At 44.5% G+C, this 27,821-nt stretch overlaps 1 protein-coding gene across 1 annotated transcript in view; it reads left to right on the top strand.

The window, feature by feature from the left end:
- Positions 1-379: 379 nt before the first annotated feature.
- TMEM154 (transmembrane protein 154) overlaps positions 380-27,821 on the top strand; it is a 49,124-nt gene continuing 21,682 nt past the window's right edge. Inside the window, exons 1-3 of the mRNA XM_043484515.1 lie at positions 380-561; positions 24,402-24,659; positions 24,750-24,788. Of these exons, the coding sequence (XP_043340450.1) occupies positions 474-561; positions 24,402-24,659; positions 24,750-24,788 (385 nt within the window). The 5' untranslated portion in view covers positions 380-473. The remainder of the gene's footprint in view (positions 562-24,401; positions 24,660-24,749; positions 24,789-27,821) is intronic.

Genomic DNA, 27,821 nt, shown 5'->3' on the forward strand with positions numbered 1-27,821 from the left:
AGCAACCTATGTAGCTAATGGCTACCGTACTGGACCACACAGATTCAGAACATTCCCATCATTTCATAAAGTTCTGCTGGAGAGCGCTGCTCTAGACTCTAGGCAGAACAGGACGCTGACCTGGGGATGGAGTAAAGTCACAAACCGAGAAGGCGTGTGGTCCACGCCCCCAGCCCCAGATCCTGAGTGACATCAGAGCGCTGGACACTGCTCCCACGGGGGCGATGTCAAAAGATGGGGGCCCACGCGGGCCGGGGTGGGGAAGGCCTTGAGAGGCGTGTTAACTGAATCAGTGCTTGAAGAGCAACTTCTCTTTTGCAATTCTTGCTGGTCTGACAGGCTCCTGCAGAATTACATCACTTCCTAAAAAACAGGCAAACACCTCTCCTTCAAGTTAGCACCGACCCAAACAAGCAGGAAACAGGAAATGTTCACGTTTCAGCGGGACTGAAGCTGCGCGCAGCAGCATCACCATGCCGGGGCGCGCGCCCCCCGAGGCCCCGTGCGCCGCCCTTTTCCTCGCCGTGGTCCTCGCTTCCCTCCCCACCCGCCCGGCGCAGGGTAAGCACCCCTCGGCTTTCCACTCCCGGCGAGGGGGATGAGGAAGGCTTGTCTGGTACCCGAGGCTACAGAACTCTGCCGGGGAGCGTAGCACTTAGAAAAACCTAAGTCTTCCTGTGAAAAAGGGGAGAAAAGTCTAGCTGTCTTTTTGTGGGGGGAAGGAGGGAGGAGGGACCTGGCTTCCTTCGCCGCCGGCTGATCCAGCTGCAATTCGCTCCTTGAATTTAAGCTTCCCGAAGCCTTTGTTTTCTAAGATGTAATTTACCGGTCCCAGTCATTTACCGGCTTTAATGGGCATATTAAGAAAATGATCAACTCTCTGGCAGTTCCTGGAAAAGACCGTTTCAATCAGCTGAAACAGAGAAATCATGAACTAACTTTTAGTAATGTGGGCTGAGAAGTCTGCTGGTTCCAAAAAGTCCTGGAAACACTGGGCTATGGAAATTTAGGACTGGAAAGTAGACTAAAGAAACACCATAAGTTAAAAAAAAAAAAAAAGAGTAAGCAGGAAATTGTCTGAGGAATCCCCAGGCATCCATTCCAACTTGTAAGGTCTTTCATCAGCTTTCCTTTGATCTTGTTACTTAGGGAGAGATTTTCTTTGCGTTGATTGTGACTAATGAAGCTTTGTTTCTAAAAAGTTATGTGGTTGTAGTGAATCAAAGGTATCAGAAAAGACAAAGTATTAAATCTCATAAGGTTGAGCTAAGAGCCGCAATTGACAGTTGCTACAACCAGCACAGTCTCTCTCCATTACTTCTTACCCTTGTGTGGATTCGCTCTTGGGTAAATAAACTAGGAGCCGTGGTTCCTGTCAGCGGACACCTCCTCCTGCTATTGTAGAACAGTATTGAACCCACACCGAAGGTTCTCAAGATGCGGTTCTTTAAATAGGATGTGGGGAGGGGCATCAGACACTACCTAACAGAGAAGTAACCTCCTGGAGATTAGTAGTCAGCACACAACCACCCCACCCTACCAATCTCCCTTTCCCTGGGTGTTCTCCACGTGGTTTCTCCAGGGTCCCAGGTGGAGACTGGAAAGGCCGACCATTCCAACTGGAGAGATATTTGGTTGAAATTGAGGTTCATGTTCAACATGAGTTTGGGGGACACTGTGTTTTTTAATGCACTAAGTTTTGGAGCAGATGTGCTGTGTGCTTAGTCGCTCAGTTGTGTCCAACTCTTTGTGAGCCCACGGACTTAGCCCACCAGGCTCCTCTGTCCATGGGAATTCTCCAGGCAAGAATACTGAAGTGGGTTGCCACGCCCTTCTCTGGGGGATCTTCCCAATCCAGGGATCAAACCCAGGTCTCCTGCATTGCAGGCAGATTCTTTACTGTCTGAGCCACACCCTTCCCCATTTGGAGCAGGAAGGGAGCTTAGAGATGATGCTCAAACTGTACTGCGTAGATAGCTGTGTTGGAGGTGCAGATGAAGGAACTGAGAGAAGAAAGGTGAGACCCACTGCCAGTCAGCTTTCCTGACTGGGACTCCAGGGTCCTTCCTCTCCAGCCAGGGAGGGAATCGACATGCCCCCTGCCAAAGCCTCTGGACCACATTCCTTTCCCTGACTGGCATCCGTCAGCACCCATGCAGCAGGGCCCAGCTATCCTTCTTCCCCGTTTAACTCTCTCTGCTACCACACTTGCCTCAAACAGGCTCCTGAGAGTGATATTTAACCTTAGCTGAGTAGTTTTCTTGAGCACCTGAAAATGATGGAATAAAGTGTCTGCAATTGAGGAGCTGCCGGAGGACGAGTGAAGAGACTCAGTGGAAGGTCTCCCCCGGGGTCTGTATGTGACCGGTGACCCTTCCCTTCTCAGAGGTGGCTCCTCACTCACGGCCCCTGGCCACTCCCTGCGGCCTCCTTTCCGCAGCATCTTCTTCCGTCCCTCCTGCTCCCCCGCTGCAGCCCCTGTCACACAAAATGGAGCGTGTGTTCCAGGCCTCTGTGGCTTTGGCTACGAGCAATGACAGGTTCCTTTTTTTTTCCCTACAAGTTGGATGCCTGTATAGCCTTAAAAGGCTCAGACTGAGCGTTGCCTCCTTACTGGTGTCTGTCTCTCTGCTCCTCCGTGGCAGCCTGCCTGTTCTGTCCCGATAGACCTAAACTTCTGCTCACCCAGCTAACCACCCAGAATCACATCCAGGCCTCTCTCCAGGCTGTGAGCACCTCCAGGGAAAAGAAGATTCCCTTTTGTTCATCTCTGATTTCCTCAAATCTTGTAAGGGGTCAGCATAAATTAGGAACTCGGTGGTTGTTGAGAAATACTGAAATCATCCTAGAGTGGGTGTGAGACTGATTGCTAAAACCGATGCGCTTCTGAAGGCAGGTGATGTTAGGATGTCAGGAAAGCACAAGGTGAAAAGCTGCATTTGAGGGGAGCACCGGGATTGTCTGGGTCATCCCACACACTCACTGGGCTCTGTCTCCATTCTCAGTGCCTGAAAATGCAAAAATGCCCACTTGCAAGCAGCTGGATAATCAAAACTTATTACTTTGAGATTAGCCACGGGAAAGGCTGTTCTTAATTAAGGACTGAATATGCATTGTAAAATTACGTAAGATATACATCCTTTTGAGGGGCTTCCCTGTGGCTCAGCAGTAAAGACTCTGCCTGCCAGTGCAGGAGACCCGGGTTCAATTCCTGGGTGGGGAGGATACCCTGGAGAAGGAAATGGCAACCCATGCCAGTATTCTTGCCTGGAGAATTCCATGGACAGAGGAGCCTGGTGGCTACAGTCTAGGGGGTTGCAGAGAATTGGGCACAACTTAGCGACTAAGCAACAATGTATCCTTTTGAGCTAATGGTGTCCAAGTGTCACCTGCATGCATGCTAAGTTGCTTCAGTTTTGTCCAGGTGATCTTCCTGATCCAAGGATCAAACCTGCATCTCTTGGGTTTCCTGCATTTCAGACACGTTCTTTACCACTAGCACCACCTGGGAAGCCAGGTGTCACAGTTGTATCTAAATATCTCCTTGAATTCTTCGAAAAATATCACGGAGGTGTTTGGTAGAAGAATGCAGTCTACCAAACAGCCTGATTCCCCTTCGCAAGCATAATCCAGGTTTATCTCAAATCAAATGGGCGACATTATCTAATACCAACAGTTACCTGAGACCAGCATCATTACTGCTGAGTCAGCATCTTTTAATCTTTTGCTTTATATAGATACAGAGCCTGGTACAGAATGGATTACTATCTCAAGTGAAGTCACCCACTTAGAAGTCACCAGGGGAGAAGTGAGAAAATAGCTTTTCTGGGATTTTGACCAAACAGATGAGAACAGTTACAGTATAGCTCTGGGCCTAGGGATCTTGGCCAGTGTAGGATGCTAAGAAAGTTCAGAATCAAGGCAACATTCTGCCTGTGGAAGGAAGGGCCACCTTGTTCCTTATCCTGTGTCCTGCCAGTGTCAGCTCAACACTATCAGAAAGTTCAAAGCAACTTCCTGGATACCAAAAGCATGGGATTTATTAGCTGCTAAAAGCAGAATGGTCTGTAGAAAGAAAGAAGTGAGAGACATGAGGCAGGAATAAGGCAGCTATAAATGTTTTGATGGCCAGAGTTAAACACTGGGTTTGATGGAGAGGAATGGGAGGTTTTCTGGGCTGTTTCAGAAGAGTAAGGATCATATAAAGATTGGATGAACCTTGAGAAGAAGAGAAGGAATAGAAGAAAATACTAGTTGCGCTTTTTGCTTTGGTGCCATCCCTTCGTTCTTTCTGGAGTTGTCTCTCCACTTCTCTCCAGTAGCATATGGGGCACCTACAGACCTGGGGAGTTCAGCTTTCAGTGTCCTATCTTTTTGCCTTTTCATACTGTTCATGTATCACCGACTCGATGGACATGGGTTTGGGTGGACTCCGGGAGTTGATGATGGACAGGGAGGCCTGGCGTGCTGCGGTTCATGGGGTCGCAAAGAGTCGGACATGACTGAGCAACTGAACTGAACTGAACTGAACTAATTGCATAAATGAAACTAAACTTTCTGAAACTGTTATTATTTCAATGACTGTGACCGCCATGTGCTATTTCCTGGGACAGTCCCAGTTTCAAGTACTAATAATGATGATGGCCAACATAGATAGCGCTCAGTAAGTATATGGCTGTTCTGAACACTGTACACATACCAGCTCATCTGATTCTTTTACCAAATGTTATATAGTGGGTACTATTACTGCTGTTTCTCAGAGGAGAAAACTGAGGCACAGAGGGGTTGAGCAACTTGCCCGAGGCCACACAGCTAAGTAGTGCATCTAAATAAGCTTTAGCCTCTGGAGTCCGTGGTCTAACAATACACCATATAGCCTCTGGGTTTTCAGGCTCTGCCAGGCTCTGTGCATAAGTTTCAGGTTTGGAGAAGTCTGTCTCTGGTGCCTTCCTGACTGTGTAGGTGCCTCAGCAACTGTTGGCTGGGCTCTCAGGCTGTCTCACTTGTGGCTGTGTGTGCTTGGTTGGACTGGAGACGGGCTCACAGGAAAAGGGACAGAGGAGCTGGGTTGAACTTTGGCCTGTGGAGAGGAAGGGAGGGGCCGAAAGGTACAGAGTGAGCAGCGGAGCATCTGAAGTTAGTACAGTTAAGACCAGAAGCAGGAAAAACAGAATGCTGAAGTCACCGGGTAAGGCTGCAGGATGTGGGAAGCAGGGAGTGGATGCACAGCCCTCGGCCAGCAAGTTACCGTGGGAGAACCCTGCTGAGATCTGACCCCCAGGAGTCAACCAGCCTCGGGGGCAAAAAGAGGAAAAGCAAGCGGAGAGAGATTTATTAAGGCTTAAAGTCCTTCTGTGTCTAAACCCAGGAGACCAGAGAGGGCAAGACCTTGGCTGGGCTGGGCTCAGTGCTGTAAGGCAGCAGTGCAGCCTGCGATCTGCCCACCTGGGTATGGTTTGCACCACCCTCCACTGTTGGCAAAGGTGGAGAAGCAGGACCCCTGCACCACCCGTGGGAGGGCAGATTAATGCCGTCCTCCCTTGTCCCTGCTGCTGAAGCTTTTCATTTCAAGAAAATTCGAGAATATAGAATGTTCATAAATATATATGTGTGTATATGTATAGTCTTGATTTTATTTTTCTTTATGTTTTTTATTCCTTCTTCTATGTCTTTTAAACATATTATTGACTATTTGATAATTCTTATCTGAAGTTTATGTAGCTCTAATCTTGTTGTATCTGTCAACTCCCATCATGATGGAAATCTTGGGGGCACTGAGGGCAAAACCTAGCACCCAGAGCTGGGCCCACCCGATTTAACAGGACTTCAAATTTTCTGATCCCATCATCAAGCTACTATAAATACTTTCCCAGTACAGTCACAGTCCTGTCACCTCAAAATAGGGTTTGGAAGAAACTCAGACGGGGTGTGCATGGGGCTTGAGGAGAGTGGGGGCTTGGACCTTAGGCTTAAACCCCAGCCCTGGGGTGTGGAGGGAGCTGGCCCCAGGGGTCGATTTCCAAGAGCTGTGTGAGGTGCCAAAACCTCATTAAAGGGGCAAGCTGGTAACCAGAAGCCTGTGACCAAAGAGACTGCCAAGGAGCATGAAGCAGACAGAGCCAAATTCACAGTCGGGCCTTGGGCCAGGGGTCCACAGTGTCAGGATGATGGTGAGGTCAGACTAGGGGAAGCACTCCTGACTTTGACCTTTGCCAGAATCATTGAAGCTGCTTTTCTTTTTTCCTTTATTTTTTTACAACCATGACCTGGTGTTTTAGCTTTAACTTTTGACCCAGTGGGTGGACTGGGACCCCTGAAAGCACTACAGAGCCTCTGATATCCCTGTGGGGTTCTGGGAAGTCCCTGTAGGTAGGTAGGGATGGCTGTGAATTTATATTTCCTCTACCAGCTGTTGTTTTGCTTTCTCTCTGTTTTCTGGGCCCTGGGGATTGCCTTCCTTTTTTGTGATTTCTTTATACATTCAAGAAGCTCCTTATATAGTCAGTCCCCTACGTACACACCTTCAAGTTGCGAACTTTCAAAGGTGCAAACTTGTGTTCGGTCGTCGTCAGGCGTGAGTGAAATTGCAGCTTGCTCTCCGTCTCCTGTTGCTGACAGCCCTTCAGCTCCACCATCTTCCACCTCCTCTCCCTCCTCAAGTCAGTAACTCTTCTTGCCTGTTCACTTGATGCTAGCTCATGTGTGCCAGCTTTTGTACTGTACTGTGAGATTAAAACCATTTTCTTTATTTTATGTTTGTTTTTTATGTATTATTTGTGTGAGAAAATATTATAAACTTATTACAGTAAGTACTATATAGCTGTTCATGTTAGTTGGGTACCTCAGCTAACTTTGTTGGACTTGAGAACAAATAGGAGTTATCAATGTGCTCTCAGAATGCTCTTGTTCATATGTAGGGGACTTACTATATTGCATTTGTATCTCTAGGTGTTGCATATTGGGAGAATTTTTCAGGTTACTTACTATGTGAGATTATTGGAAAAGGAAATGTTGCTATACAACCATTCCAGAGAACAATTTGGAAACATTTAGCCAACTGAAGATGTTCATACCCTTACAGCTTCAATAATCCACTACTAGGCATTTACCCCAGACCACTCACACATGCATAGCAAAGAAGTATGGCTAAGAATGTGGAGTGTAGCATTGTTGGTAAAAATGGAAAAAATAGAAACAATCTCAATATCTATTAACAAAAGAAAAATATAAAGAACTTGATATAGAATGAGATATCATAGAGCAGGTAAATTTAATGAACTATAGCCAAATGTATAAAGATAAATCAGTTTCAAATGTACTGTGGACCAAAAAAAAAAAAAAGTTGCAGATTATTATGCACAGAATAATTATATTTATTTAAAGTTTTAAAAACACTCCAAATTCTGCTTCTGTGGCTTAGGGACACAGGCATATTTGAAAAGTGTGGGATTGATACGTGCTGACTTGAGGAGAGCAGTTAATTTGAATGAGATCAGGGAAAGGAGGGCTTCAACTATATCTACAATGTTGTGTTTCTTTCAGACAAAACATGGTGGTCTGGGGTCAGCAAACCAGGCCTCAAGGCCCCAGTTCAGCCATCTTCCTGTTTTTTCCCAACCCTCGAGCTAAGGCTGGTTTTCATATTTTTAATGGTTATATAAAAACAGATAATAGCCTCTATTTGGCCTCTTGACCCACCAGGTCTAAAATCTTTACTCTCTGGCCCACTAATAAAAAGTTTGCCAACCCCTGTTCTAGTCATTATGGGGAAATAGAAGAGAATTGGGGTGGGTCCCCTGTTATTTGTTATATTCATTTCTACTCTCTTTGGTAGGTTAATGTTCATAAGGAAAAGTGAGTTCTTTTCCAGTTCTCCTGGGTCCCTGCTGGCTGTCCGCCCTCTTTCCTTTCCATGGCTTCCAATCTCTTTGAAAGATAGCCAGCACATCTTCATTTTCTCCCTCTTCATTCATCTTTCAGCCCCCTGTGATCTGGCTGCCGTGTCAAGCACAACACTCAGATTGCTCTACCCGAGTCAGCAGTGCCTCCTGATAGCTGAACCCAAAGGGCCCATTTCTGTCTTTATCTTCTGTTTCTCTCTGTAGCCCTTAACATAATTAATCAATTATTGAAACCCTCCTCTTCCTTGGGTCTTATGAGGTCATTTTCTTCTTGGTCTCCTATGAGTCTGGTTGTTCCTTTCAGGTTTGGGGTTGTGATCTTTCTCTTCCACCTGTTCCTTTCATGTTTTTCTTTTCTCGTCTCACTCCTTCCATCATTTCAGGACCATGTCTTCCAATTCTGTGGCTTCCATCTCAGTCCTTGGCTTATGATTTGCCCCGTATCACTTCTAGTTAGGTCTGAAGGCCCAGCCCTGGTCCTGCACTTTCATCATCTGTCCTCCCTGGGGATGTCCCAGGGGCCTTGGGCTCGGCCTGGCCAAAACAGAACTCTTTCTCTGCTCCCTGCTGGTTTAGGCCCTTCTTAGCTCTCACCTAGGGTACTTCATCAACTTCTTAACTAGTCTTCGTGGCTTTGTCTCCTCTCCAACTCCACTTCATATAACCGCCAGAGTGATGGTTCTCTAACAAAAATGTGATGATTTTTCTCTTGTACTTACCCCTTCAGTGGTTTTTCATTTCCTTTGGATAGACTCCAATCTCCCTGGCATCATCACAAGGCCCTTTATAAGCTGTGCTGAGCTCCTTTCCTGCTAGACCCTTCCCACCACACATCCTGTGATACATGTACTTGAATGTGCCAAGCTCTGTTGGGCCCTGAGTCTTTCCTTAGCTGTGCTTCAGCTGCGATGCCCTTGCTGCCATCATTGCTGGATGAATCCTGAGGTTCAATTCAGTGATCACTTCCTCTGTGAAGATCTTCTGAATCCCCCACCCCTGATGCAATGAGTGTCCTCCCCTCCCGAGTCCTCATGACACTCTGTACCCAAACCTGTTACAGCTTTGATGAAACTGTCATGTGAGTATTGGTTTGGATGCCATTGTCCCTACTTACCCACCACTTCCCAGGGAAGTGGTCTCATTCGCCTTTATGTCCCAGATAGGGCCTGGTATGTAACAGGGACACTGCTGACAGACTAAAGAAGTGAATGACGTGAAATTTATTCTGTCACCCAAGACATACTCGTGTTTCTGACAAAGTTATAATCATTTCAGTAATACAACGTGGTGAAAACTGGAGGAATGTGATTTTTTTGTTAATCCAGTTTTATTTTATTCTAAAATGTTAACTCTCTCAAATCATTTGGTCCGGGAATAGTTTAGTTCTGGCTCCTCAAATCAAACAGGCCACAGCTATTCCTCCTCCTCCTATGGAGAAAGCTACGTGGCTGCATCAGTGAGTACTTCCGAGAATGCCTTCTGTCCACCTCCCTCTCAGAATATGGAGGGAAGTTCAGGAGATAAGCACTGAGTGGCCTGACAATTTGCAGAAAATCCAAGTAGTTACAGAAGTACTTTGGAAAGAAAAATGGAGAATATAAGTTTCATAGACTTGAAATTTCAAGCCAGTAAGAGCTGATTTGAAAACTTGAAAAAAAAAATTATGTAACATAAAAAGGAGCGAAGAGTCTGCCTCAGGTGCTGAGGACAGCACAGAAGGACTTTCTGAGAAGCTAAAGAGGTGGTTGGAAAGGAGAGCTATCCATCAGAGCAGGGTCTGATGCGTGGTAGTATTTTTTTTTTTTTTTCATAAAACAAAAGCAACTAATCTAGTTTGTTTTTGAAATCTGAATTTTTTCTATATTTCTTTATCTTATATGAATCAAAACCATCTTAATTATTTCCCATTTCCCCATTCCATTGTGGTTTTCAGAAACAGGATCCCAGTAATTAGTAGGGTGTGCTGACTTTTTTTCCCCCTGACATCACTGTTGATCAATTTAAAATCTGTTTATTTTTTTCTAAAAATTATGCTTATTTGTCTATGATTAAGATGATGAGCCTAGTGGTAAAAAAAAATCCACCTGCAGTGCAGGAGACCTGGATTCAATCCCTGGGTTGGCAGGATCCCCTGGAGAAGGGAATGGCAACCCACTCCAGGATTCTTGCCTAGAGAATCCCATGGACAGAGGGGACGGGCAGGCTACAGTCCAGGTGGTCGCACAGAATTGGACACGACTGAGGCAACTTAACAAGCACACAGGGTGGCCAGAAGGCTTCCCAGGTGGCAGTAGTGGTGAAGAACCTGCTGCCAACGCAGGAGACAGAAGAGACTCAGGTTTGACCCCTGGGTGGGGAAGATCCCCTGGAGGAGGGCATGGCAACCTTCTCCAGTATTCTTGCCTGGAGAATCCCATGGACAGAGGGGACGGGCGGGCTACAGTCCATGGGGTCACATAGAATTGAACATGACTGAGGCGACTTAGCTTGCATGCACGCAAGATGGCCAGATTTAGCAAATAATATAAAACACTCAGATAGGTATAAATTTTAAATAAAAAATTTTAGTATAACTATACCCCATGTAATTTACTGTAACTATACATATAAATATTACATGGAACATATTTATAAAACATTATTTGTTGTTTACCTCATATTAAAATTTAACAGGTGTCCCATATTTTATCTACTCTATTTATGATTAGATGATCTTTTGCCAAGCAAAGACTGCTCCTCTTTTGGTGCATCACTAAACCCAGAGACATATTGACTATTTAGCCAGTTAACAAATATTAGAAGAATATTTAAACTGAGTCCTAGATCAATCATTCAAATAACAAGAAATTATCACTAAAAAAAAAAATTAAAACCAACAAAAAAACCTTGGTGATGAGGTAGAAGAAATCAGGAATACAAGGGTGGATCAACTTTAGAGAATATTTTGAGGTAATTTGTCTCATTAAAAACAAAGTGAGAAAAAAGCCATAGGGATATATTAATAAATGCAGAAAAGAGGTGGATAGAAGAGAGTGAGGCTAGCACGTCAGAATTTCAACCAGCAGTATAAAAATTCTGAGGGGGGTTTCTCTGGTGGCTCAGTGTAAAGAACCCATTTGCCATTGTGGGAGACACAGGTTCGATCCCTGGTCTGGGGAGATCCCACATACCACAGAGCTACTAAGCCCGTGTGCCACAGCTATTGAACCTGTGCTCCAGAGCCCAGGGGTCACAACTTCTGAAGCCTGCCTGCCCTGGAGCCCATGCTCCAAAACAACAGACGCCACCGCAGTGGACAGCTGCAGCGCTGCAAGAAACAGTAGCCCCTGCTCTCTGCAACCAGAGAAAAGCCCGTGCAACAAAGCCCCAGCACAGCCAAAAATACATAAATAAAAGTCTAAGAAAAGAGAAGTAGAGTTGTAATAAAAATAGTAATGATGACTAACCTGAATACTTTCCCATCACTTAAGAATCTTTTAAAAAAGTTTTAAAATACTTTTCACACTAGTGTATATAAAATAGATCATAAGGACCTACTGTGGAGCACAGGGAAGTCTGCTCAGTGCTCGGTAATAATCTATATGGGAAGGAAATCTGAAAAAGAATAGGTGTATGTATACGGATAACTGACCCACTCTGCCGTACACCTGAAACTAACATGACATTGAAATCAGCCAGACTCCAATATAAAATATTTTTTTAAAAGTACTTTTGTATCTATCATTCCACTGAAGATAGGAAGGAATTTTAAATGTTAGAAGCATATTCTGTGTCATATAAATATATACATTTCTTTAAACTGCCAGGTACTGACAGGCCAGGATAAGATTCCAGTGTATGAAAGGTACTCAGATGGTCACAAATGCAGCTTCCCGGGTGAGCCGCTTCAAGCCAGAGACAGCCTTAAAGTCTGGGCACGTCTGCTTAGATACAAGTAAGCTTTCTTTAAAAAAAAAGACACCAAGTGAAAAGTTTAAAATGGAAAAGACATCTGAGCACTGTGGGCCCTATGGTGGGGCATGTTTTCTGTTTTTTCTCTTTTTTGCATTTTGTGGCTCAGACGGTAAAGAGTCTGCCTGCAATGCAGGAGACCTGGGCTCGATCCCTGGGTGGGGCAGATCCCCTGGAGAAGGAAATGGCAACCCACTCCAGTACTCTTGTCCTGAAAATTCCATGGGTGAAGGAGCCTGGTAGGCTCCAGGCCATGGGATGGCAAAGAGTCGGACACGACTGAGCGACTTCACTGGTTCACGTAGTTGATTTACAGTGTTGTGTTGGTTTCAGGGGTACAGCTAAGCAATTCAGTTATGCGTATACTCATTCTTTGCCAGACGCTTTTCTCATATAGTTTATCACAGAATATCGAGTAGAGTTCCCTGTGCCATACAGTAGGGCCTTGATTATCTCTCTTATGTATAGTAGTGTGCAGATGTTTATGCCAAGCTCCTGATTTATCTCTCACCCACCCTTACTTTCCCCTTTGGTAACCATGTTTGTCTGTGTCTGTTTCATAAAAAAAAAGTTCATTTGTGATACAAAATTAGATTCCACATATGAGCAGGCATGTTGTATATGTAGTTGTATGATAGGATGTTGTAACCTGAGTGTAGATTGCAGTTGCTTCTCAAAGCAACGGGGTAAAACACAGGCCAGCTTCACAGGTGCTTTCCCACAGCAGACTGTTGTGTGAAGGCCTTCGTCAGATGACCTCCTCAGAATAAGCAAAAGTGTTTCTTTCTTTGACGTGAGGCGCTGTAACCTTTGGTCATCCGATGGCTGGAAAGGGTACAGACACTGCTTTACCCAAACTTCGGTGCTTACAATCTGCCACTAACCTTCGCTGATTTTGCATTGAGTCTGTTCAACCAACTATTTGTTCTTCTTCAAGTATAATGTCAGAAAAAACATCCTGAGTGAATATTTCCACTTATTAAAAGTTGTCCAGTATGTAGTGAACAGAGCTTACAGAGGAATTAATAGTCGCTCCACCCCCTAGTCCTGCTCCCCAGAGAGGGTTCAGTCACTCGGACTTTATGTGGGAAACCCTGACACGCCTGACTCCAAAACCAAAACCAGCCAACAGAAAGAAAACCCAAAAAGCTAGAAACATGAAATCTCATTATTAGAGATTCTTGTCTTTTCACTCAGTTCCTCTCATTTCCCAGTGTTTTCTTTAAGATTCAGATAAGTTTCTGAGAAAACCGCTGTAGATCCCTTTTCTCTCTCTGACTAAGAACACGCTGTGTGTGTTCCTGGAAAGGGGTTGATTGAAGAAGAAGATACCAGACTCTTGATAAAAAGGCGTGATGCCTGTCTAGCACTTTGCCTCCGGCTCATCCGGCCTTTCTCCTAAACACCTGTGTAGTGAACGGCATCCACCCAGCAGACGGGGCCCCCTGTGCTGTGGAGAGATGTGGGCAGAATGGTGGGCAGACGGTAAACGAACAGGTAGAGAAGTCACTTCAGATAATCAGCAGTTCACAGTACTATTTCAAAACTAAGTGAACTAGAGAAGGGACTGTGCTCCCAGGGGGATGGTGTCCCAGGGCAGCCTCCGGTCCATGCTGGAGCCCCGACATCAAGGACGTGGTCCGCCCGCTTGGCATCGGTAACCCCTGCCTCAGCACAGCCATCCTCCCCCGCAGCCCGGCTGGGGCCTGGGGTGTCTGGGAATGTTGTTTGTTCCTGTTTTATTCCCATTTTGCCCCTGACCACATCACAGTCAGATGTCACAGATGCTGAACAACTGATTAGAAGAAAAAGACACCAGAGCTGAGCAGATAGACTGTTTGACAAGTACACGCACAGGTGTTTTTATTGTTAAGGTATAGTCGATTTACATTTATATTAGTTTCAGGGGTACAGCTTAATGGTTCAGTATTTTTATAGATTATACTCCAAGTAATTACAAGATAGTGGGCTTCCCTGATAGCTCAGTTGGGAAAGAGTCCGCCTGCAATGCAGGAGACCCCGGTTGGACTCCTGGGTCAGGAAGATCCACTGGAGAAGGGATATGCTACCCACTCCAGGATTTTTCACCTTCCCTGTGGCTCAGCTGGTAAAGAATCTGCCTGCTGCTGGAAACCTGGGTTTGATCCCTGGTTTGGGAAGATCCCCTGGAGAAGGGAAAGGCTACCCACTCCAGTATTCTGGCCTGGGGAATTCCATGGACTCTACAGTCCATGGGGTCGCAAAGAGTCAGACATGACTGAGCCACTTTCCCTTTCTTCACTTTCAGTGGCTATAATTCCCTGTGTTGTACAATATATCTCTGCTGCTTATCTAGTTTATACAAGTAGTCTGCCTCTCCTAACCCCATATCTCTAATTTGTCCCTCCCCACTACGGTCTCCTCACTTGTAACCACTAGTTTGTCTTCTGTATCTGTAAATCTGTTTCTGTTTAGATCCCGCGTATAAGCGATGTCCTACAGTACTCTCTGACTTGTTTCACTAAGCATCATATTCTCTTGGTCCATCCATGTTGCCACAAAAGGCAGAATTCCATTCTTTTATGGCTGAGTAGTACTGTGCTGTGTATATGGACCACATCTTCTTCACCTGTTCGTCTGTTGATGGACACTTGGATTGCTTCCATATCTTGGCTGTTGTAAATAGTGCTGCTGGGAAGATTGGGATATGTGTATCTTTTTAAATTAGTATTTTCTGAATATATACCCAGGAGTAGGATTGCTGGATCACACGGTAGTTCTATTTTTAGTTTTTTGAGAAAATTTCATACTTTTTTCCACAGTGACTGCATCAATGTACGTTCCCACCAACAGTGTAGGAGGGTTCCCTTTTTTCCACACCGTCGTCAACATTTGTTATTTGTAGACTTTTTGATGATGGCTATACTGACAGGTGTGAGATAGTATCTCATTTTGGTTTTGATTAGCATTTACCTAATAATTAGTGATATTGAGCATCCTTTCTTGTGCCTGTTGGTCATTGTATGTCTTCTTTGGAAAAATATCTTTAGGTCCACTGCCCATTTTCTGATTGGGTTATTTGTTTTTTGATATTGAGTTGTGTGAGCTGTTTATATACTTTGGATATTAATCTCTTGTCAGTCATATCATTTGCAAATATTTTTGCACATTCTGTAGATTGTCTTTTTGTTTTGTAGGTGGTTTCCTTTGCTGTGCAAAAACTTTTCAGTAATTAGGTCCTATTTGTTTATTTTTATTTCTTTTGCCTTGGGAGACATAAAAATATGTTGTGGTGTATTCTGAAATCTGGGAGGGTTTGCTTCCAACTTTGTTCTTGTTCTTCAGGATTTCTTTCATGATTCTGGGTCTTTTATGGTTCCATAGGAATTGTAGGCTTAGTTGTTCTAGTTCTGTGAAAAATGTCATGGGTATTTTGATAGGAATTGCATTAAACCTGTAGATTATTTTGGGTAGTATGGCCATTTTAATAGTATTAATTCTTCCAATCCAAGAGTATGGGACATCTTTCCATTTCTTTGTATCATCTTCAATTTCTTTCATTGGTGTTTTATAGTTTTCAGTGTATAGGTCTTTAACCTCCTTGGTTAAGTTTATTCCCAGGTATTTCATTCTTTCTGATGCAATTTTAAACAGGATTTTTAAAAACTTTCTGATATTTCATTATTAGTGTATAGAAATACAACAGTTTTCTGTATATTCATCTTGTATCCTGAAACTTTGCTGAATTAATTTATTAGTTCTAACAGTTTGGAGCTGGAGACTTGAGGGTTTTTTATATAAAGTATCATGTGATCTGCAAGTAGTGACAGTTTTATTCTTTCCTTCCAATTTCAACGCCAGAATATAGCTTATTAATTTTGCTTCCAAAGACGTCTTTCTCTGTAGGGTTCTCCAGTCATCTTTGAAGCGAATAAAGACTGTCTTCATGAATAACAGCAAACTAAAGTTAATTGAATTATGATTTAACTCAGTAATTTTCAACCCAGCATAAATACTTAATGGACTCATCTAGGGAGCTTTAATAACATACCGTTGCCCAGGCCACAACGTCAGATGTCCTCAGGAACTGATCTTGAGTGGACCTTAAACAGCACAGGTGCTGTCAGCGCGCAGTGAGCACCATGAGCAACCATGGGTGTGACTGATAGTTAAACGCACCCCCATGAGGTTGTCTGGGCCACTCAAACCCATGGTTCTCAAGGGATGGCCCCCAGACCAGCAGCATGAGCGTTTTATTAGAGGGGAGAGCTCCTGGTCCCATCCCAGGCCTGCTAAATCAGAAGCTCTGGGGACAATGCCTGGCCGTGTGTGTGTGAGCCCTCCTGGTGATTCTGGTACACACTAATGTAGGTGGACTGCTGGGTGGGTAGTCCGGCAGTTACTTTTGCTTGAGGTGAGGTTTTAAGCTCTGGCATGATCTCTCTTGTTAATGCCTCTTATTCACATAATAAGGCATGATTGTCACAGCTCTCTCTAATATATCCAGGCCAGAGGCTCTCAGAGGGTCAAGGCTTCAGTGATGCTTTTTAAACGATCATGTTCTTATGACACAGTGGGCAGCTGCTGGGAGCTGGGAATCCACTCCCTACCTTGATTCTCCTCCAGTTCACCAAGAAGGAACATAGAGAAAGAAGGGTAGACTGGGGAAGGTCAGGAGTGGACAGGGTTTGGAGCCCTGGTCCTCAACCTTGGCTGCACACTGGAGTCTGTAAAACATACTGAGACCTGGGTTCAGACCGAATACCACAGGTATTTGGATGTACTGACTTGGGCTGGGCGGAAAGGTCCCCAGGTGACTCTGATATTCAGCCGAGGCTGAGAAGCTGGAGGATGGCCCAGTTTGGTTTGATCCTTCCTTCCTACGAATCTGGCTCTTTTCTGTAGACAGAGGCACAGGGTTAATGGAAAGTGGGCAGGCTTCTTGGGTTGCGTTTCTTGAGCATCCCGAAATCCTAAATCAAGTTTCTCCACCGAGCAGGACGACATTTGAACATCTGACACCTGCTCTGTGTGTGTATGCGTGTTTCGTTTCACTGCCTGAATTATAAGATGGTTTCAACCATCTGCGTTGGAATCAACATAACTGAAAGAATGGGGCGTCTGACTGAGGTCCAGTATGCTTCCTGACATTCTGAGTTTAATAATATTCTCTGATCAGTGTTATATTTTACATTATAATATGAGTGTGGCAACCTTTCAGTTGCTATTTAACACTTTTGTTTAAACTTTAAAACTAGAGCTTGATTGTGCGTTTGTTCCACTTTCAAAAAGAGAAGTTAGCGAGTTTGCTTCACCAGGAAGCAGAGTCACTTCCACTTGGGGACGAGGTGTGGGCGGTAACAAGGGGACGAGGTGCCTGCTTGGTTGCCGAGCTACCAGGCTCACCTCGCTTTGCCCACATAGGAGGACCCCTCCCAGGGTCCTCGCCAGATGTCTGAGACACACATCCCAGCTGTGTTTGTTTGGATACTGTCAACAGTCTTTTGTGACTCTGTGCACTGTCCGGTTATCTGGTCATTTTAGGATTAAAAGTAAAATGAATATTGCAGCTTAATTTCATTACTCAAATGGCCATTCCCATCATCTCCTATTAATGCTCCACTTTGTGAGCAGAGAGAGAGATGGTGAAAAGATCGCCCTGGGGAGACTTTGCATGGGGCTACAGGAGAGAACACGACCGAGGTCCCTGTGAGAGCAGAGTCCTAGCAGACCCGCCCTGAGTGCCCCCCCGACCCCCCAGCGCTGGCCAGGTTCAAGGTCACGCCCGCAGCCCTGCCCACAGCGCTTCTGGTTTCAACATCAGGTCCAGTTCTTTCTTCCCCTTTCTCCTCTTCTGCACTTTGCCGGAGGCTGCCTCTCTCCCTTCTCAGGCTTGAACCTCTCTCTTTTTTTCTGCAGCTTCTTCAGTTTTACACTCTGCCCCCACCCCCAGGCCACACCCCCCTTCTCTGAAATATGTCCTCTTGTAGATAGAAAGACAGCAATGAAATAAAGAAGTTATACCGGACAGATGAGTCTCCTGGGGAACAGAGAACAGATCAGTCTAGAATGGGAACACTGACTGGGCGGAGGATGAATAGCGAACTCCCAGGGCCGGTGTGAGGGAGGCCCCTTGCGGGACACACAGCATCTTCACGGCTGGGATGCCTTTACTCTTCATGTGATCACTGTGGGCTGGGCCGCGCTGGTGGCCCCCTTTGGGGCCTTTTAGGAAAGGTAGAATTGGAGGAGAAAGAGGCTCTTTCCAGGCCCCACGATCAAGAAGACATCCATCCAGTCGGCGCTCAGCGCGGGAACTGGCCCTATACGTTATGCAGGTGACTCGCTGCAGACTCACTTCCTGAAAGAGTGTGGGTTCGTCCACAGTGGCGGTGGACCTCCGAGTTTCTACAATGGCGCGCTTTTACCCAGGAAGCACAGGATGGTAGGATGGCTCCCACAGGAACTCACCACTGACAGTTATGGGCCTGACCTAGTGTTTCCTAGAAAAGGCAAGGTGCAGGGGGCTGTCTGGGCCACACAGTGACCCACTGGGTTAGGAGTTGCTCACAGGAGGAACTGCTGTCATGCTCTGGAGAAATTCCCGACCTGCCCTCCTTGGCTCCACTCCCGCCCTGCTCTTGTGACCTCTGGATCCTCTCTGGTTTCCACCTCTGATTTTCATGACTCCACCTCTGTCCCCCGTGTGAGCTACTCCTGGCTGGGGACTTGATAAAGTGGCCCACCCCAGGTTTTCAGCTCCCCCTTTGAGGACGTTTGATGCTCTTGGCACAAACTCTTGGGCTGATCCCCAATGTTTTCAACTTTTCCATCACAGATGCCCTGGGTACCAGCCCTTCCCCAATGTAGTTTCTGCCAGTCCTCATTGTGTGGGCACTGGGCTGGTGTTGTTGTGGAATAGATGTGAGGGCAGACCCCCAAGAGTGGTTTGGCATTGCACGCTCACCCTCTCCCCTCTCTGGAGATAATGATGCACAAGAGCAAGCTGACAGGTGTGCTGGCGTGACTGTGGCCACGGGAAACACAAACATCCAAACACAAAGGAAGGACCTAAGTCCCTGTCAACCGGAATAGATTGTGATACATCCAAATAATGGGAGGAAGAGGCAACTCTCCATAGACAGAGACAGAATAATCCTCAAAACCTAATTTTAAATGAAAAAAAAGACAAGGGACAGCATACTATATAAATTTTGCTACCATTTGTGTTAAAAAAGGAAATGAAATGATACGTATACCAGTATACGCAGAGAGTTTTCTGGAAGGTGGCAGGAAAGAGTGGTTACTTCTGGGGACAACTGAGTGGCTGAGGAAAGGGTATAGTGAAGAATCCTCTCTGAACTTAGTGCTGTGTTTGTAGTGCCTGTCAAAAAGTCAAATGAAAGATAAGATAAATGCTTCAGAATCAACACAGAGATGCAGAAATAGATAGGACCCTGGGGAGATAGAGACTAGATTAGAACATTTAGCCAATCCTTATTTGTACAAATTAAAACATTTAGCCATTATGGGGACTTGTCCAAATTCCCATAATCGCTAAGTGGCTAGAACCCCCACTCCTATTGGCACCCACACTCAAGGGAGGGCAGCTTCAAAACCCTGTGTATCACCTGCACCTCTGTGTTCATGCTAGCACTGTTTACAGTAACCAAGACAAGGAAACAGCCTCAATGCCTGTCACTAATGAATGGATAAAGAAGACATGGAATATTCAGTTCAGTTCAGTCGCTCAGTCGTGTCCAACTCTTTGTGACCCCATGAATCGTAGCACGTCAGGCCTCCCTGTCCATCACCAACTCCCGGAGTTTACTCAAACTCATGGCCATTGAGTCGGTGATGCTATCCAACCATCTCATCCTCTATCGTCCCCTTCTCCTCCCACCTTCAATCTTGCCCAGCATCAGGGCCTTTTCAAATGAGTCAGTTCTTCACATCAGGTGGCCAAGTATTAGAGTTTCAGCTTCAGCATCAGTCCTCTCAATGAATATTCAGGACTGATTTCCTTTAGAATGGACTGGTTGGATCTCTTTGCAGTCCAAGGGACTCTCAAGAGTTTTCTCCAACACCACAGTTCAAAAGCATCAATTCTTCGGCGCTCAGCTTTCTTTCTAGTCCAACTCTCACATCCATACTTGACCACTGGAAAAACCATAGCTTTGACTAGATGGACCTTTGTTGGCAAAGTAATGTCTCTGGTTTTTAATATGCTGTCTAGGTTGGTCATAGCTTTTCTTCCAAGGAGCAAGTGTGTTTTATTTTCATGGCTGCAGTCACCATCTGCAGTGTTTTTGGAGGCCCCCTGCCCCTGCTGCCCAAAAAAAAAACCAATCTGTCACTGTTTCTACTGTTTCCCCATCTATTTGCCATGAAGTGATGGGACTGGATGCCATGATCTTAGTTTTCTGAATGTTGAGTTTTAAGTCAATTTTTTCACTCTCCTTTTTCACTTTCATCAAGAGGCTCTTTAGTTCTTCTTTGCTTTCTGCCATAAGGGTGGTATCATCTGTGTATCTGAGGTTATTGATATTTCTCCTGGCAATCTTGATTCCAGCTTGCATTTCATCCAGCCCGGCATTTCACATGATGTACTCTGCATATAAGTTAAATAAGCACAGTGACAGTATATAGCCTTGATGTACTCTTTCCCCAATTTAGAACCGGTCTGTTGTTCCATGTCCAGTTCTAACTGTTGCTTCTTGACCTGCATACAGATTTCTCAGGAGGCAGGTCAGATGATCTGGTATTCCCATCTCTTGAAGAATTTTCCAGTTTGTCGTGATCCACACAGTCAAAGGCTTTGGCATAGTCAATAAAGCAGAAGTAGATGTTTTTCTGAAACTCTCTTGCTTTTTCAATGATCCAATGGCAATTTGATCTCTGGCTTCTCTGCCTTTTCTAAATCCAGCTTGAACACAGTTCACATAGTGATGAAGCCTGGCTTGGAGAATTTTGAGCATTACTTTGCTAGCATGTGAGATGAGTGCAATTGTGTGGTAGTTTGAGCATTCTTTGGCATTGCCTTTCTTTGGGATTGGAATGAAAACTGACCTTTTCCAGTCCTGTGGCCACTGCTGAGTTTTCCAAATTTGCTGGCATATTGAGTGCAGCACTTCCACAGCATCATCTTTCAGGATTTGAAATAGCTCAGCTGGAATTCTGTCACCTCCACTAGCTTTGTTCCTAGTGATGCTTCCTATGATCACATTCCTTGACTTCACATTCCAGGGCTTCTGGCCCTAGGTGAGTGATCACACCATTGTAGTTATCTGGGTCGTGAAGATCTTTTTTGTATAGTTCTCCTGTGTATTCTTGCCACCTCTTCTTAATATCTTCTGCTTCTGTTAGGTCCATACCATTTCTGTCCTTTATTGAGCCCATCTTTCCATGAAATGTTCCCTTGGTATCTCTAATTTTCTTGAAGAGATCTCTAGTCTTTCCCGTTCTATTGTTTTCCTCTATTTATTTGCCTTGATCAGTGCAGAAGGCTTTCCTATCTCTCCTATCTATTCTTTGTACTTCAATAACAGTTTTTTTTAAAAATCCTGTATATCAGTAGAACTGCCAGCATAAATATCAGGGTTATGCCACAGGGTGAGACATTTGAGACTGTTTCTTTGTTTGTATTGTGAACAATGAACTTGGGAAGATTGTTAGATGGTACATATTTATCCTAGTACTAGCATACTATATCATCATCTAATAAATGACTGTTATTTATTATTTGCAGCTATCACAGTATTGTTTGGGGAGGGAAGTGTATGAAGAATGTTGTCACAGGAGTGTGTGAAGATGAAGACTTGCAGGGTAAAAAAATAAAGCACACACAGAGAACCCTTGACTCATTTATTTAAATAATATCTAAAAATTTGGAGAGAGTAAATGATAGTTAACTTGGAAAACATGTTAGAGTGTGTGTGAGGGGTACTGGCGAGAAAATTTCACTCCAGAATGCCACTAAGAGCCGCTTGTCACCAGCATTGTTACTTGTGGTAAGAAAGAAATGTGCACCACCCAGGACCATCCGTGAGCTTCTCCATTTCTCTTTCATGCCTGATTGTCCAACACCCTCATTATTCTTGCTAGCTTATTTCTTTTCCAGTTCTCTCCTTTTCTGGGGCAACAGGTCAGGTGTGACTCAGAATGCTGAGTATTCTACTGGGAACTTGTTCCCCTTCCGTGGAGAGGCTGGAAGGATCCTGGCATTCTGGGCAGTTCTGCTCACAGCCGCCTGGCCCCAGGAGCCCAGTGAGAGCCCCCCGCTCCCTCTTTGTGCCAGAAATCTGCCCTCTTGTGGGCTGAGGGGCAAGAACGTGAGGCTGCCTCTCTTGGTCACCACTTCATCATTTGTAATCATTCCATTCCTGCCTGATGGGAAGGAAAATACCATGTGAGGGTCCAAGCTCAAGTTCTTCTGTCAGCCCTCCTGGGTTTAAATCTTCACTCCTCCACGATACCTTTGTGGGTGTGGGCTAGTTGTGTAACCTCCCTGCCCCAGTTGCTATCTGAAAAAATGATGGGAACAAAATGAGATAATCTGGGCACAAGGCAGAGCACAAGACTTGGCTTTCAGTAAATTATTTGTAAAAGTTAGTGTGAAAAAATGGCAGTAGCAATAGCATTAGCAGCAGTAAATAAACAAAAGAAATAAAAAGGAGGTCTGGGTATTGGAGGAAGGTCCATCAGCACTGACTTCAAGGAATGGGGGTCACCAACCCCATGTGTGTACGTGTACATGCCCACCCATTCCCCTTGCGGCATACAGTCTTTGCTGGCCTAGGCTACCAGTGAAGAATGATGTTTGATTCAATAGTTCTGCGAGCAGGGTGGTATGTCAAATCTTTTAACAAATACATTATTGACTTACCTTATTTCAAAGACATAAATGTAGAACAAGGTCACTTAACCCTGAAGGCAGAAGTCAATAAATGGTTGATATTTTTTGAGTCCTGCTTTTGGTGTATACACATGAGGAATACCAGTTACTTAGCAGTGTGTAATTGATTCTGATCGTTTGGGGTGGCATTGACAGATATGATTACCAAGTGGATCCCCTGGTCTTGGGGAAATTGAAGTGTTTATATAACTGGAAAATTAGGCTGTGATCAAACAAATATTTTTATAAATGATTGTCACGCAGACATGTGGAGAGCTCGGGCCTGAGCTGGCCATGCTGTGGCCAGTCGGTCATTCTCTGGGAGGTGGCCTGACCTGCAGTGCTGAGCGTGGCTTCAGGCAGTAGACATCTTCATTTGAAGAGTGCCTTGCACCTTAGGAAGAACCTGCATATAAATTATCTCCTTGTAGCCTCAGCTCATATGCTCTTTTTCACAATGGGTCTCCTCTGAATGATAGGCATCACTGTAGTACCATGATGCCTGACCATGGTCATGACAGAGCCAGGTGGGGAAGGAGTTTTTCAAATACTAGTATTTGAACAATCCTACTAGTCCTTTCCTGTCCCGTGATAAGCCAAAGGATGGTTTTCCAGCACAATCCAAAGTCCCGACAGAATAAACCTATTAATAGGGCAGGTTCTAAAGAGTCACATTATTCAGTAAATTTAAAGGTTGGTGCAGTTTCCTTAGTTTCTAAGGGAACATCCACTTGGGGATTTCACTTTACAAGAAAAATACACATGGTATTTTTAAAAACATTTATTTGTTTATTTTTGTCCGTGTTGGGTCTTTGCTGCTACAAGGGCTTTCTCTAGTTGCAGAAGCAGGGACGCTCTCTAGTTGCCGTGCACAGGTTTCTCACTGCCGTGGCTTCTCTCGTTGCGGAGCGCAGGCTCTAGGGCACAAGGGCATCAGTAGCTGTGGAGGTGGATCAACAGTTGCATCACCAGGGCTCGGTAGCTGTGGTGCTCGGGCTTAGTTGCTCCTTGGCACGTGAGAGACTTCCTGGATCAGGGATCGAACCCGTGTCTCCTGCATTGCCGGGTGGATTCTCTACCCCTGAGCCACCAATGAAACCCCCACACATTGTATTTTTATCTAGATAATTTCAGGATTTCTGTGAGATCATTTCCGATGCAGACTCAGTTCTTTGCAGAACTGAGGCCTGACATTGACATTTGATTAGTTACCCCGATTTGAAAAAATTCCTTTCCATTGGTAGGAAACCTTTTATTAAAAAAAAAAAATTAAGACACAGTCCATTCCCTTTACCTAAAAGTGTTATGTGGTGAGGGCTTAACTCTCAGAAAGTTGGAATTTAGATTTATTCAAAAATATTATTAGGATACCCTATAGGATATCCTGGAATATTGTGCCAGACACCGCAAAGCTTCTCAATGCCCTTTGCTGAAGTGCATCTGAACCTCCTGCCTTTGTGGGAGGTTAATCTCTGGGTTCTGATTCCACGTTGAATGTACTCCCAGCTTGAGCTCCATTTCTGTTCAGTCAATACTTTGTGTCATGCTGAACTTCAAGACCAAATCCAGTGGATAAGTTTCTGTGGGATGCATGGAGGGTAAGTTTCAGATCATTGAAAATATACCACACTAGCTTTGTCTCCATGACAGTCTCAATTTTGTATGTGTTCCCACAGGAGAGGAGGACACAGAACTGTCAGGAGACGTGCCCCCAGGCACGGAAGGCCTCGATGAAGAGTCAGTGGTTCTAAGCACACATGCTGCAGTGACCACAGAAACTTCCATCACCAGTATAAATTCTACCCTTATTGAGGAAGATACAGACCAGTTAGAGTTTATATTAATGGTGTTGATCCCAGTGATTTTACTGTCTGTCCTACTTCTATCAGCGATACTCCTTGTAATATACCATAAAAGAAAAAGGAATAAACAAGGTAAATATTTTGCCTATTCTCATTTCTAGACAACTGCTCCATGTGTTCATGAATAATTGGTAAAACACAATACTTTTTGCTTCCACACAGAGCCCTCTAGCCAAGGATCTCAGAGTGTTTTACAGACACGTGAGTATTATTCCAATACCTGCCTGGAGATGGGATGGGGTGGGAAAAGAAACTGAGATGGTTTTAAGTGAAGCAACTACATAAAATAATGAGTGATGACTTGTTTCGGTGACATTTTCCAGAGTTTAGAAATGTCATATTCCTTTCTATTTAAAAAAAGAAAGAGAGAATGCCTTCAGCCTAAAGTGAAAATTGAAATACACAGCTTCCATCTCTGTATCTAACCTGGATGAGGGCCTTGTGTAATTTGGGCCAGTATTGGTCAGTGTACCCAGTTGTGGATGTGACTGGTGATAGAAGCAAAGTCCGATGCTGTAAAGAGCAATATTGCACAGGAACCTGGAATGTTAGGTCCATGAATCAAGGCAAACTGGAAGTGGTCAAACAGGAGATGGCTAGAATGAACGCTGACATTTTAGGAATCAGAGAACTAAAATGGACTGGAATGTGTGTATTTAACTCAGATGACCATTATATCTACTACTGTGGGCAGGAATCCCTTAGAAGAAAGGGAGTAGCCATCATAGTCAACAAAATAGTCTGAAATGCAGTACTTGGATGCAATCTCAAAAACGACAGAATGATCTCTGTTCATTTCCAAGGCAAACCATTCAATATCATGGTAATCCAAGTCTATGCCCCAACCAGTAATGCTGAAGACGCTGAAGTGGAACAGTTCTATGAAGACCTACAAGACATTCTAGAGCTAATACCCCAAAAACATGTCCTTTTCATTAAAGGGGACTGGAATGCAAAAGTAGGAAGTCAAGAAACACCTGGAGTAACAGGCAAATTTGGGCTTGGAGTACGGAATGAAGCAGGGCAAAGGCTAATAAGAGTTTTGCCAAGAGAATGCACTGGCCATAGCAAACACCCTTCTCCAACAACACAAGAGAAGACTCTACACGTGGACATCACCAGATGGCCAACACCGAAATCAGATTGATTATATTTTTTGCAGCCAAAGATGGAGAAGCTCTATACAGTCAGCAAAAACAAGACCGGGAGCTGATTGTGGCTCAGATCATGAACTCCTTACTGCAAAATTCAGACTTAAATTGAAGAAAGTAGGGAAAACCACTAGACCATTCAGGTATGACCTAAATCAAATCCCTTACGATTAGACAGTGGAAGTGAGAAATAGATTGAAGGGATTAGATCTGATAGAGTGCCCGAAGAACTATGGACAGAGGTTCATGGCATTGTACAGGAGACAGGGATCAAGACCATCCCCAAGAAAAAGAAATGCAAAAAAGCAAAATGGCTGTCTGAGGAGGTCTTACAAATAGCTGAAAAAAGAAGAGAAGTGAAAGGCAAAGGAAGAATGGAAAGATATACCCATTTGAATGCAGAGTTCCAAAGAATAGCGAGGAGAGATAAGAAAGCCTTCCTCAGCGATCAATGCAAAGAAATAGAGGGAAACAATAGAATGAGAAAGATGAGAGATCTCATCAAGAAAATTAGAGATACCAAGAGAACATTTCATGCAAAGAAGGGCACAATAAAGGACAGAAATGGTATGGACCTAACAGAAGCAGAAGATATTAAGAAGAGGTGGCAAGAATACACAGAAGAACTGTACAAAAAAGATCTACATGACCCAGATAACCACGATGGTGTGATCACTCACCTAGAGCCAGACATCCTGGAATGTCAAGTCAAGTGGGCCTCAGAAAGCATCACTGGGAACAAAGCTAGTGGAGGTGATGGAATTCCAGTTGAGCTATTTCAAATCCTGAAAGATGATGCTGTGAAAGTGCTGCACTCAGTATGCCAGCAAATTTGGAAAACTCAGCAGTGGCCACAGGACTGGAAAAGGTCAGTTTTCATTCCAATCCCAAAGAAAGGCAATGCCAAAGAATGTTCAAACTACGCCCCATTGCACTCATCTCACATGCTAGTAAAGTAGTGCTCAAAATTCTCCAAGCCAGGCTTCAAGAGTACATGAACTGTGAAATTCCAGATGTTCAACCTGGATTTAGAAAAGGCAGAGGAATCAGAGGTCAAATTGCCAAGATCCCTTGGATCATCAAAAAAGCAAGAGAGTTCCAGAAAAACATCTACTTCTGCTTTATTGACTATGCCAAAGCCTTTGACTGTGTGGATCATTACAAACTATGGAATATTCTTAAAGAGATGGGAAAAGCAGACCACCTGACCTGCCTCTTGAGATATCTATATGTAGGTCAGGAAGCAGCAGTTAGAACTGGACATGGAACAACAGACTGGTCCCAAATAGGGAAAGGAGTACATCAAGGCTGTATATTGTCACCCTGCTTATTTAACTTATATGCAGAGTACATCATGAGAAACAGTGGGCTGGATGAAGCACAAGCTGGAATCAAGATTACCGTGAGAAATATCAATAACATCAGATACACAGATGACACCATGCTTATGGCAGAAAGCAAAGAAGAACTAAAGAGCCTCTTGATGAGAGTAAAAGAGGAAAGTGAAAAAGTTGGCTTAAAGCTCAACATTCAGAAAACTAAGATCATGGCATCCAGTCCCATCACTTCATGGCAAATAGATGGGGAAACAGTGGAAGCAGTATCAGACTTTATTTTTTTGGGCTCCAAAATCACTGCAGATGGTGACTGCAGCCATGAAATTAAAAAACACTTGCTCCTTGGAAGAAAAGCTATGATCAACCTAGACAGCATATTAAAAACCAGAGACATTACTTTGCCAACAAAGGTCCATCTAGTCAAAGCTATGGTTTTTCCAGTGGTCAAGTATGGATGTGAGAGTTGGACTAGAAAGAAAGCTGAGCGCCGAAGAATTGATGCTTTTGAACTGTGGTGTTGGAGTAAACTCTTGAGAGTCTCTTGGACTGCAGGGAGATCCAACCAATCCATCCTAAAGGAAATCAGTCCTGAATATTCATTGGAAGGACTGATGCTGAAGCTGACACTCCAGTACTTTGGCCACCTGATGCGAGCAACTGACTTGTTGGAAAGGACCCTGATGCTGGGCAAGATTGAAGGTGGGAGGAGAAGGGGACGATAGAGGATGAGATGGTTGGATGGCATC

This window comes from Cervus canadensis, chromosome 1 (genome assembly GCF_019320065.1).
Source record: "Cervus canadensis isolate Bull #8, Minnesota chromosome 1, ASM1932006v1, whole genome shotgun sequence".
Lineage (NCBI taxonomy): Eukaryota > Metazoa > Chordata > Mammalia > Artiodactyla > Cervidae > Cervus > Cervus canadensis.